Below are 12,088 nucleotides of genomic sequence, written 5' to 3'. Positions count from 1 at the left end.
GGCAGGGTTGCTCTGCCATACCGTGGCGGGAGTACGAGCCTGCTTGTGGCTGTACTCCTCCTGGAGGGCGATTTGAATCGCCTCCTCCATTGTGTTTGCTTGCACACGAAACAGTTGCGTGCGGGCAGGACCGACACGCAGACCGTCCAAGAACACGGTCAGCTTGATGTGTTCAGGCAGGGGGTTCCCCACCAAAGAGGCAGTGAGCACTCGCATCTCCTGGATGTACTCATGCAGCTCGCGCCTTCCTTGTTTGCAGGCGAGGAAGCGCGAACGCTGGCGGTACTCGTAGTTCGCCGGAAGAAACGCGGCCCCCAGCTGCTCGCACAGCTGGGACTATGATGCGAAGCATCCAGGCGTCGTCGCTTCGCGCGTATACGCCCAGCTCTTAGCGCGACCACTAAGGTTGGAGAGCGCAAAGGCGACACGGAGTCGCTCGTCCGAGACGAGAGCCGCGTCCATCGCGAGCTCAACCTCTCGAGCCCAGAAGTGAAGGTTTTCTCCTTCCTTCCCTTCGAAGGGGTGAACCTTCAGCCGCAGGGGCTTCAGTTGCACCGGCTTCGGTGCGGCCGCAGTGGCCTGCAGCCCTTGAACGTGGGCGATGAGCCCTCGCTCGTAGGTGTCGAACGCGTTGATACGCTCAACCTGCTCAGCCGGCGTCGCCACCGCTAAGCTACGCAGGGCATCTGTCCCAAAGATGCCTGCCATCTTACGAACGGACTCGTACTGCGAGTCGTTCAGATGGGGAAACTCCGTACGATCCATCTTGGCTCACTCGATGAGACCACAGAGAATTCAAGTAGTCCAATCTACCCGCGTAGGCGTAGGATTGACTACAAGTGCTAACAAGTGTGACGGGGCACACAGCACTTCTTAACAGAGGAAGCAGGAGTATACAAACTCCAAGTGAACAGCCGTTCACGTGTCCCTGGTCTGAAGAGGACGACTTGACTTGAAAAGCGGTAGATCTAAGACTGAATGTATTTATAGGTTGGTACAGATTTGGGCTGCATACAAATCCTAAGTTCCCTATAGTTTGTGTCATACAAAATGTATCTGTTGGCTCTGAGGCCACTTGAGTCACTATCCAGGGGAGTGACCGATGTAGCCATTTTGGAATAGTGACAGGGTCACTATTCCATGTAACCCCGTTGCACAATCGGTGTGGATAAGGAGATGATTCTTTCCGGCGAATGCAAGGATCGTGGATCCTTGGTTTTGGATGAGCTGAGACGAATTCTAGCGCGTGTGCCGAAGCTGACAGGCATCCATTTGGTGACGGTCCAAAAACTGCAAGATAAATACTTCACGAAGAAGGCAACGACCGAATGTGAGGAGACGGCTGAATGTAAGGAGACGACCAAATGCACGGAGCTTAAGCAATCGACAACCGACTACACTGAGTCTGAACACCACATAACCAAGGCTAAGAAGTCTGTAACCGAGCGCACGGCTGGCGTGGAATCTGATGCGCAATCGTGCGCTGAATCAAACGTGCCTACTGGCCAGGTGACTCCCCCACCCAAGCCAGACGTCTCCAAGATGTCGGCATCTAAGTATTTGGAGCACGTTGGCTTGCAACACGCGGACTTTTACCGAATTTCGCGCAGTGGCGAGGTGCAACGGTTCCAGGAGCTGATGGAGGCAAAGGCTACTGGCGGTGGTACGAGGGAATCCGGCGCCGGAAAGCTCATTTTGGTTGTCGAAGTCGGGCCAATTTCGAAGAAAAGACGCTCGAATGAAGCCGGACAGACAGAATCACCGAACTCGTCAAAGAAGTCTCGGGTAAGTGGGGCCGAGTAGGTAGACTCTACCAAACCGCGATATAAAAGTTTTAATTGATGAATTAGTCGTGTAGAATCTTGTCGGCGTAGCTGAAGCGCACCTCCGTATCAGCACCCTCGCGACCAGCGGCGTCATACGAAAAAGGTCAAACGCGCGGACCGTAGTAGTCGGGGCGCCAATAGGTCGGATCAATTCGTTGATGGAGAGAGTTCGTGCAGAAGTGAATAGAGGGGACGTGACGTTGCCGGCCTGTGTCTGTTTAAAAGTAGTGGTGGACCGGCTGGGCAGGTCGTATGGGAGCACGCCGCCTTTCGTCGTCTATGAAGACACGACCAACGGCAATCTGGGCTGCTTTCTGGCGCGTTCAGCCGACAATAAAAGGAAGATGTGGGCAATGTTGCACGATGCAGCACTTGGTTTGGACTACCTCCACAAGAAAGTGTTTGTCCAACGCCGAGCAATATTCTCGTTGGAGCAAGTGGACAAGCGAAGCTCGCGGATTTTGGGCTGGACGCTATGCGCAGATACTCGATGCTCTCGAAGAAGTTCCCAGGTGCAGCTATGGAGGACGATTTAAGTAAGGTGGCGCGCTCCGGAATGTTTGGAGAAATGACCGACGGTAGCACTTCTTCGATCATCGACGGTGAAGTTCCACTTACCTCGATAGATCCTTCTCTCGTTTATTGGACTTCTCCTGAAAAACCTGACGAGACGAATTCAGCTTCACGAGGTGATTGCTGAAGCGGCTTTCGTGGCACTCGCTTGCCCAACTTGTTCGTCGGTGGGTAGTTATTGGCTCGCGGCTTTGTTTGCAGTGTGGGGATCAACACAACCATCCAGACAACACGGGTTCTTGGCTTACCCAGTTAACTTTTAGTCTCCAAGGACACTCAGTTCATTGCAGTCAGCTCTTCAAGTAGCTGACGGGTGAACCACTGCTGTTTCTCTTTCTTGCGAGCATGGACCCTGGTGCGCTGTGGTGCGCAATGCAATCGCCACCCCAGCGCCTACGCCCGACGTTAACTCTGCCACCAGCAAGCGCGGGCGTCACCTGCAGAGAGTGCGGCGGCCATAGCTGAACCAGAAGCAGAACCAATAGCTCGTCGATTATTTTGAACATTCAGATTGCACTTTCGTTACAAGTAGCATTACTAAGTTTTACCTCCTAGAGTGCATTCATGTGACCAGGACTCCTGATCCCTTGGTCTTGGTCCAAGACCGGCTTTAGTGTATGCTTCTGTAGCCACTGCACAGAACAGCATCTTCCAACAGAGCCAGGCTGTGTAGAACAGCCTCGACTTGAGATATTCATCAAGTTGTATGTATTCCCTCTTACAGCCACCTTTTGTACTTGAAAAACAGTACGATGAGCCCCGCGACGACCAGCATGATCGCCCACCAGATGAAATAACCGTAGTAGTACGTTTGCTCGGGGATGTACGGGAAGTTCATGCCGTAGACACCCGTGAGGAACTGCGCCGGCAGGAAGATCGCGGCGATGAGCGCCAAGATGTAGCTCACGTCGTTCTGCTGCGAGGCGCGCGCGTTGTTGAACTCGTCCACGAGGCCGTTGCAGCGGTCGAGGTTGCGTTCGCACTCCTCCTCGATGGTCGTCAGGTGTTCCTGGACGTCAGCAAAGTACTGCAGCGTCTCGCCTTGATAGTCGTCAGACGAAATGAGCTTCGAGATAACTTCACGCATCGGTCGGCAGTGCACCTGAAGCCCCTTGATTTGCTTGGAGCAGGCGGCGATGCGACCCAAGTCGAAATATCGCGGTTGCAGCATCATCAGGCGCTCGAGCATGAGTAACTTAGCACCAAACGTCTGGGAGATTGGTGATAGCTCGTTCACGCACACGTCCATGATCGTGTACATGAGGAACGCTGTGCTGTGCTGACGGACCTTGGAGTACGACACATGCAGCCGTCGCTTTAGAGCCGACCAGAGCGTATTCTCCCCCTGAACGCTGATGAGAACCCCCTCCATGACGTACAGACTGAGCTGCTGCGGTGGAGACATGACGTGTCCAACGTTTAGCTCTTTCAGTCGCAACTCGAGCTCGCCGGCGCTCATTTTATCGAAGGGATCGTCGTCCTCCGGCAACACGAACTGCGAGGCGCGGAACATTTGCTGGTAGCTCTTGACGAGCGCCATGTTGCGCGGGTGCAGCGTCTGGAGGATGAGGAACGAATGCTCGTCGAATTTCACGTACTTCGGCCGCTTAACGTCCGGCCCCAGTGTGTCTTCGATCGCGAGCGGGTGCAGTCGATAGCGGACGGAGAGGCGGCGAATCAACAGCGTGTTAATCCCTTTCACGTTGATCCAGCGAACCGCAGCCCAGTTCGGTTTGCTCGAGTAGATGAAGCTCTTGACCTGGTTGATCGGGCAGACGCTTCGAATGCGGTCCGGCGAGTACTCGATCGAGCCGAGCGATACAGGCGACTTCGGACTCGCCTGCAGAGTCGGCATCGTGCTGATGAACGGGTCGTTGAACAGCTGAGCGAGCTTGATCTCCTGGATGGCGCACAGAAACTCTTCGTACGAGATGTCGCCGCTTTTGTTCTCGTCCACCACATCCACGAACGCCTGGAACTGCCGATCACTGTCACAAGCGATGCCCATAGCCTCCAGACCGCAGCGGAAACCTTCGTATGACAGCATTCCCTGCTCTAAAATTCATAACATGATCGAAATTTCAGTAAAAGTCTTGGTCAATTCGCGATCCCTTCATCAGCTTACCGTTGGGGTTGGACAGTGAGAAGAGCTTGATGATTTTTCCGTTGGTGAGGTCGAAGTGCGGGTCTCGAATTGAGTAGTCGTCCTCGGTATCGACAGCTCCGAGGGTATCCGACCATTTTACGGGGTCGTGCGCTGTCGAGCCAAAGGGGAAAATGTGGAGGATGTCCTTGCCGTAGAGCGTCAGTGGGCGCATGGTCGCGTTTGTTGGTGGCGTTGTTGCCACCTCCGGTGACTTTGTGGATGCTGTCGGATCCGGTTTTGCGCTCGAGTTACTCCGGAAGCTGTTGCCACCAGGAAGAGGTGGAGTTGATGTCGACGCCGAGTCTGCACTGGTGTTCGTATCAGTCCCTGAATTGACAGCGATGCGTCTGGCACTGCCGTCAACGACCGCACCATCGTCCGAGGCCCAGTCAGGAGGCTGGTAGTTTGTCTGGATGTTGGAAGGGGAACCTCTCCACGAATTCCGGTTATCGCTCGCCGATCGGGGAACTTCAGGGTGTGGTGGCTCCGTTCCGTACGCCACAATGGAGATCGTCTCCTCATCGGCCGAGTTACTGCGCGGAAGCAACGCGCTGTCCATGGATAATTGTTTGTCAGCAGAATGGGCTGGAGCTGGCCTTGTCACTTGAGTGGCAGCTTGGAGAATGAACGCAGCGATCTCCTCCTCCGCCGATGACTGGATACTTTCGGAGCTCCACCCACGCTTCGATCTGGTCCTTCGTCTGCACGCCCACCTTTATCTTGCACACTTCTTCTTGTCACAAGTGCGGGAATCCCGCGTTGCAGAGCACTTTGAGTCACCAACTTCCCCCATGTTCCGTCAGTCTGACTGCCAGACGCGCGCGAACTTGAACCACAGGACTTGAGATATCAGGGCGAGGAACGTTGCAGGCACTTGGCGCGACGGCGTATCGCAATTCGTAGGTTAACTTTTGCCCACCAGCGAAATGACTCCACTCGCAATACACCGACAAACTACCGGTTGGCTCGAGGGAGGTGAGGCGGCCGATCAAACTTGAAAACAAGGGACAATAAAATTTTCCAGGAGGGGAGGACGTATCCGATACGAATCGTGCCGTGCTTTGGAGTTCTCGTGCAGCAACAGGAGCCGTACCGCCTCCACGGCTTTGGACTCGGCGACAACACGTTTTCGGTCGGTGAAGGAGGACAAGAGAGCTTCGTTCTGCAAAGAGTGTGATCACTTCGCTGTACAGCGTGACAGCGACAGCTCGACGTTGAGCTCTGCTGTCGCTGTGCACTCCTTCCTTCCCCACCGAGAGAGAGAGCACGATCCTTGCGCGCTCAGTTTTTCCACTCAGAGAGCCCTCCACAAAGACGCGTGCAAATGTTGTTACCACTTCCCCGTCATTTTGTCGACCTGCGGTTCACTCGATGACAACGACGAAAAGAACTCTATGGCAACGTGTCCGTCCAAGCAGCGTGGACGGCGACCGTGAATGGATCGTTCTCAGTTAAGCTGAAATCTCTCTACGCGCTGCGAAATTGACGGCGACCGTGAATGGATCGTTCTCAGTTAAGCTGAAATCTCTCTACGCGCTGCGAAATTGACGGCAACGCTGTCTTTTCCTCCTCGCTTCTTCGCCTATTGAAGTCCGACTATTGCGATGCATTGCACGATGTGTGCTCGCTTCACTGTTCGAGCTAGGGTGGCCAAGAGAGTTCCAGCGGGTTGTGTGAACTCGCTCTTCCTTCCAGCGCTCCATAGCTGCAACCATGTGGGCGTGTAAGATGGTAGATGCTTGTAGTGTATTACCCCCCAGTCTTCTCCGTCCACGATCCATCCACTCGCTGTCCACCAAGGATGCATGTATTAATACACTAGTAATGACCGGAATCAATCACCTTACGATGTGTGGGGTTGTCGTCCGAAAAAATATTTGCATCCGTTCCGGACCACTCCTGTCGTAGGGCTCTCTCCAGTGCGAGCCACGAGTGGAGCGGCAGAATCCACGCGACCGCAATCCGCAGGAAACCTGCGAGTTGAACCGCCTCAAATGCAGAAGAAGCGACTAAATCTTTAAGTTCTCCGTCACCTCGGAGCCAGACGTAAGCAACCCGAGCGGCGCATGTGACAATGTGCGCTTCGTGGGCGAGATCGACGGTAAGAACGCGCAAAGTGCCAACACGGGCTCACGCGAGACCGCCGCGCCTCCACATTCGGGCCCGCTCGGTTGTCAAAGACCGTTGTGCAGGTTGTCGGCACGAAAAAATCGGCCGATCCTGAAGTATGCCGCATAGTAGGCAATATGCCACAAAAAGACTCTGTGCATTCATAAATTGTAAGTACCATATATTCGAATGAAAGCTGTATCTCAGTTCCATGACAGAAGACAAGTTCCTCTAATTTGGAACCGTGCAATGCCGCGATCCCCTTTTTGTCCGTATGTAACATGGCCAATCTCATGCTCCCCCGCGAATCCCTACGGTGCACATGTCGCTCGGCCCAAGTCGGTCTCTGCTCGAGCCGTACATACACTGGCGAGAAAACGTGGAGCGCAGCGAGCAAGCGAAGGCTGCAAGGCACTTGGGCTTTGGGCCGCTGGTCGACGGAGGCCAACGACCGCACAAACCGGCAAACAACTGAAACCACGCGCGAATAAGACGGCAAATAAGAAACAGGTTCACCCGTGTACTGTACTACCAGCCCCAGCTACTCTACCTGTCCACCACCGTGTCCACCGCGTCATCTACATACCCCCGTCCACCCATCCACCCATCCACCCACCTGCCCATACACGAACTACCCGAGCGATGCATAGATGGCTGGAAGGAGGTGAGGCCGAAGCGCAGACGACGGACGTGCTGGACATGACGTCGTCGAGCTCTTCCGGGTCCTCCGGATCGGCGGTCTCCAGCGGCACCGGCACCGACAGTGGTGCCGGTTCGCTGACGGCGTCGTCAATGGAATCGGCGGACGACAAGAATCTGGAGCTGTGGCTGAGCATCAGCATCCCGTTGATCCTGCTCTTGGCGTTCGCCGTCGTCATGTTCTTCTGCTGCAAGCGGCAGAAGAAGAAGCAGGCGGAAGGCGGCGCAGACCTGGAGGCGGGGCCGGCAGCACTCCCCCCGCCCTACCCGACGTCGTCGAGACGGAAAGGAGCCCTCGCTGCGGGCGCTACGCTGACCAAGGAGGACGAGGAAGCGCTGGCGTCCTGGCGCATCGACGCCGAGAACATCGCGCCCATTCGTCCGCTGGGCGCTGGGGCCTACGGAACCGTTTGGCTCGCCACGTACATGGGCGACACTGTGGTGGTGAAGAAGCTGTCGCCCCCCATGCAGCCGTCGCTGCCCCGGACCAAGTCGTGGAGGAAGAACAGTCGCCACAGTCGCCTGAGCGCGGGCAACACCGTGGCCACCACCGCGTCCAACACGAGGACGCGCTCCAAGTCCAAGTCCAAGGGGTCCCCGGCGCGCAACGCCATGAAGCGCTTCGTGGCCGAGATCCGCTTCCTGGCCACGTTGAACCACCCCAAGATCGTCGCGTTCTACGGCGTGGCCTGGTCCACGCCGTCCAAGCTCGAGTCCAGCGGTGGCTCGTCGGGCAACGCGTCGGACCTGCAGATGGTGCTCGAGTTCATGAGCGGCGGCGACCTGCGCCAATACCTTTCGCGCACGCGCAGCGACGTCCGAGCGCGCGCGTGGGGCTCGAGGAAGCTGGCCATGGCGCTGGACATCGCCGAAGCCTTGGCCTACTTGCACTCGCGCCAGCCCAAGCCCGTGCTCCACCGCGACCTCAAGTCGCGCAACGTGCTGCTGGACTCGACGTACACGGCCAAGGTGGCGGACTTCGGCGTCAGTCGGTACGGCATCGCTCACTCATCGGAAGGAGAGGATGCCGAGGAGGACCCCGTCGAGCAGTTCGCCATGACCGGCTCGATCGGCACCAACCGCTGGATCGCGCCCGAAGTCCTGTCCGGAGACGCGCAGTACTCCACGGCCGTGGACGTGTACTCGTTCGGCGTGATCCTGTCGGAGCTGGACAGCCACGAGCTGCCCTTCTCCGAAGTCACGCTGTCAAACGGCAAGCCACTGCCCGAGAGCGCCGTGCTGGAGCTGCTGCGCACTGGAGCCATCAACCCGTCGCTGTCGGATCGGTGCCCGCGCGGGGTTGCAATGCTCATGCACGAGTGTCTGACGTTGGAGCCGACGCTGCGGCCTACGGCTGGGCAGGTGGCCGACAGACTGCGCGCGATGCTGGAGCGCGAGCGCCGAGTCAGCGACATCGGTGACGACGTGAGCATCAGCGACCAGAACTCGTTCCTGGGCACGAGAGAGGACCTGGCCAGCATCTACAGCAATAGCAGCATCGCCAGCTCCAGCATGTCGATGGAGCGCGGATTCAACTACGCCGTGCTGGAAGAACGGTAGCCGATACCGTATCAACGAAACCTACCTAACTTATAAGCGCTGGACATCCTCGACCCGAGATGCCAGCGTATCTACCAACCTACTGACTGACCAAATGAGGCAGTCACTTCCTAGAGAGACCCCAGCGAACTCAACCAGAAAGTATGATAGTAATACACACTATTGAGCTCACACAGAATACAACACTGAAAGACAGCCGAGTGTTGTGTCAGAACGCTGGCAAAGTTACCTTCTAGCAATTCTACAGCTTACTGTAGTGAGTCAGGAGGGTAATCTTGTCCACAACGAAAACACCGTGGCGTCGACAGCCGAGTGCTTTGTGCTTCACGACGCGCGTGAGCGATTGAAAGATCGGATTCGGGCTTTATGCCCGTGATACGGTCCGAATCAACGAGAGACGAACGCGAGCCGGAGACCGGAAAGCCCCAGTCGACTTCGGCCATGGAGGGGCCATTGCGTTGTGAACCTTTGGCGCCACACCTATCGACGACTTCAGTGATACAGGTGCACTCGGTTTCCTTGCCGATTCCCCTCGCGTTGGTTCGCCGGTCACTTGAACGACTACCTAAGCCAAGTTCAACGCTGATGTAATGCGGCATGGGCATCAGGACGACTTCGGTCTGCTTCTGGGCCGCGCCTCAAACCGTCGTAGGCCAGGCAACTGGTTTCACGGCGCCTTCCAGCCTCGATTGGTGTAATTGCCGCCGCAACAGCTGAAGGGGTGACCCGCCTGGACATTGGCCGGCGCTGGGGCTTCAAATCGCAAGCCGGTCGCTCGATGTAGAAACGATGAGTCCACGGGATTACGGACGAGCACTTGGTCCGAACGCATGAGCCCAGCTGCAAGCAGCTCTTGGGCTCATCTGGTGTCTCGGTTGCCCACATTTCGACTTGACTGCCGCAGTCTGCCGAGCGAGTCCGGCGTAGCGTGGCAGGTAGAATGGTGCGTCGGACGCTGTTCAGCAGCGGCAGCGGCGGGAGCAGCAACGGTGACTCGTGTGCCAAGCCCGCCAGAACTCGAGCCAGACCGGAGAGCAACCACCGAAGAGCTCCGAATAGTAAAAAGGGCCTTGAAGCCCCAGCAGCTCCACGCAGACACCAACCTCCTCCTCCTAGACGCCACCGCCGCGAACGCTTTGAATATGAAGTCAGGAACACTGCAGCGATGGACGACTCGTACGCGACCACAGTCCCGGGCAGTACCAGGAGAGGGGACAACGTATTCGACATCCCCATCATCAGCTCTAGGCAGAACGACCCCCTCGACAGCACGTGTGCAGTAGTGGACTACGACGGAGCCATGATCAGCTCCAAGACCATGAGACTCGGCGGCGACGGAGTCTCCATCAACGCAGTCAACAGCTCGGTGGCGTCGGAGGACGGCGCGGTCACGAAGGGCTCAATAGACTACATCTCGTGCCGCCACATTGGGCTGCTGGTGTCGACGCTGTTCGCAGGAGCTTTCCACACGTGTCTGACAGGAGGCCTCTTGCCGCTGCTGCAGGCGGAGCTGGAGCTCGAGACGTATCAGGCCGAGGCAGCGGACGTACTCATGCTGCTGCCGTGGTCGTACACTTTCGTGTGGGGCTTCTTCTCGGACTCTGTGCCTCTGTTGGGCTCTCGACGGAAGGCGTACATTATCGCCGGCTGGGCGATGATCCTCGTCGCGTGCTTCGCCATGGCCATTCTCAACTACACGCTCGAGTACAACGCGTTGACCGATCAGGAGGCGACGGAGGCGGCGCTGGAGCATCGCGTGGCGTTGATCGATGGCTACATCGCGCTCTTCATGCTGGCCAGCTTCGGCAGCATCTTGGCCTTGGTGATCGCAGAGATTTACGTTGTCACGCAGACTCGTCGTGAGCCGCTTGAGCAACGGGGGGAGGCGCTGGGGTCGTTGATCTTGACCCAGTTCATGGGCAATCTCGCGGGTCAGTTGGCGTCCGACATGGCCATCTTCAACATCACCGAGTTCGGACTCACGCCGCTGGTTTCGTTCCGAGAGACGGCGCTCTTCTTCATGTTCTACTCGCTCGTGCCGCTGTTCATGCTGATCTCCTTGTTCTACGAGGACCCGGACCCGCCGCCGATCGACGATGGAGAGACCAACTACGGCGCGGACGAGTCGCACATCTTCATCCAGGAGGAGATCCGACGCGCGTCCACGAGCTGCTTCAAGACGCTGCGGATCCATTGGACTCGACTGCGGTCTGCGCTGGCCAAGGAGGCGTCGACGCGCGTGATCCGCTTCTTCATGATCTTCGTCTTCCTGTCCGAGTTCACGCTCACGTACCCGCACGCGCAGCTCGAGATCTGGTGCAACTTCACGGACAAGGCCGAGTCCTCGAGCAACATCACGATGGAGGTCATGTACGTGCTGGCTGCTGCGGCGTGGAAGTTCTGCGCGTTGAACTGCAAGTGGCGCTGGTGCATCTCCATCAGCCTGCTGGTCGTCATGATGCTGCCCCAAGTCATCTTCTTCTTCATGGCGGCCATGGAGCCCGATATGCGCAGCCAACAAGCGTTTCTCTTCATCACAGCGCTCCGAGGTTTCCCGCGCGGTGCGTTGGTCATCCTGGAGGTCGCCATTGCAGCTGAAATCGCCCCAGTCGGTGGCGAAGGGGCTTTCGTGGGTATGATCGTGTCCATGAGCAGCATCATGAGACTGCTGGCCACGACGTTCTCGAACGGACTTGGCTACATGTTCGAGACCCCGAGCATGTTCGACACGGAGGAGCAGAGCGGCCAAGTGGTGTTCGGACTTGGGCTGTGCTACTCCATTCGCCTGATCAGCATCGTGGCGCTCATCTTCCTACCCAGACAGAAGCAGGAGCTCCAGCGCTTGCACCGGTTTGGAGCTCAGGGCGACAAAAGCACGACGTGGTGGGTCTTTGGCTCGTTTGGCTGCGCCTTCCTCATCAGCGCCGTGTTCAACTTGCTGGCGATCATCCCCAGCACGGCGTGCTTGCAGATCGTCGGCGGCGGTGGCTGCAGTTAGGTAGCTAGCCTAGAATCAAGTAGAACTACTAGTAAATTCTAATATCAACACACGAGTAAGATAAACGCCTAGCGAGCAACCCGAAGATCTCAAGTGCTTCACGTTAGTTATGTATTATCCGCAGTGCAGTGAGCGCAGCGAATGGAATAGGCGGATATAATTTGCAGGCGCACAGAA

The 12,088-nt window shown here is 57.0% G+C and overlaps 3 protein-coding genes across 3 annotated transcripts; 2 read left to right on the top strand and 1 right to left on the bottom strand.

Moving 5' to 3' along the window:
• Window positions 1-1,176: 1,176 nt before the first annotated feature.
• PHYSODRAFT_322663 (hypothetical protein) lies at window positions 1,177-1,803 on the top strand (the record flags this gene model as incomplete). The annotated part of the gene is made up of 1 exon (XM_009518081.1): window positions 1,177-1,803. One exon carries the CDS (start codon window positions 1,177-1,179, stop codon window positions 1,801-1,803), a length of 627 nt encoding a protein of 208 aa, XP_009516376.1.
• A 1,314-nt stretch (window positions 1,804-3,117) lies between these two features.
• PHYSODRAFT_552568 (hypothetical protein) lies at window positions 3,118-5,269 on the bottom strand (the record flags this gene model as incomplete). Its single annotated transcript, XM_009518080.1, has 2 exons — window positions 4,525-5,269; window positions 3,118-4,454 (listed from the first exon to the last, which is right to left on the bottom strand). Exons 1-2 carry the CDS (start codon window positions 5,102-5,104, stop codon window positions 3,118-3,120), a joined length of 1,917 nt encoding a protein of 638 aa, XP_009516375.1. The 5' UTR covers window positions 5,105-5,269.
• Window positions 5,270-9,853: 4,584 nt separating this feature from the next.
• Window positions 9,854-11,911, top strand: PHYSODRAFT_476666 (hypothetical protein; the record flags this gene model as incomplete). Its single annotated transcript, XM_009518079.1, has 1 exon — window positions 9,854-11,911. One exon carries the CDS (start codon window positions 9,854-9,856, stop codon window positions 11,909-11,911), a length of 2,058 nt encoding a protein of 685 aa, XP_009516374.1.
• Window positions 11,912-12,088: the final 177 nt, after the last annotated feature.

This window comes from Phytophthora sojae (assembly GCF_000149755.1).
Source record: "Phytophthora sojae unplaced genomic scaffold PHYSOscaffold_1, whole genome shotgun sequence".
In the NCBI taxonomy this organism is placed as follows: Eukaryota; Oomycota; class Peronosporomycetes; order Peronosporales; family Peronosporaceae; genus Phytophthora; species Phytophthora sojae.
The sequence above is the reverse complement of the archived record's forward strand: the minus strand, read 5'-3'. Positions and strand labels throughout refer to the sequence as shown.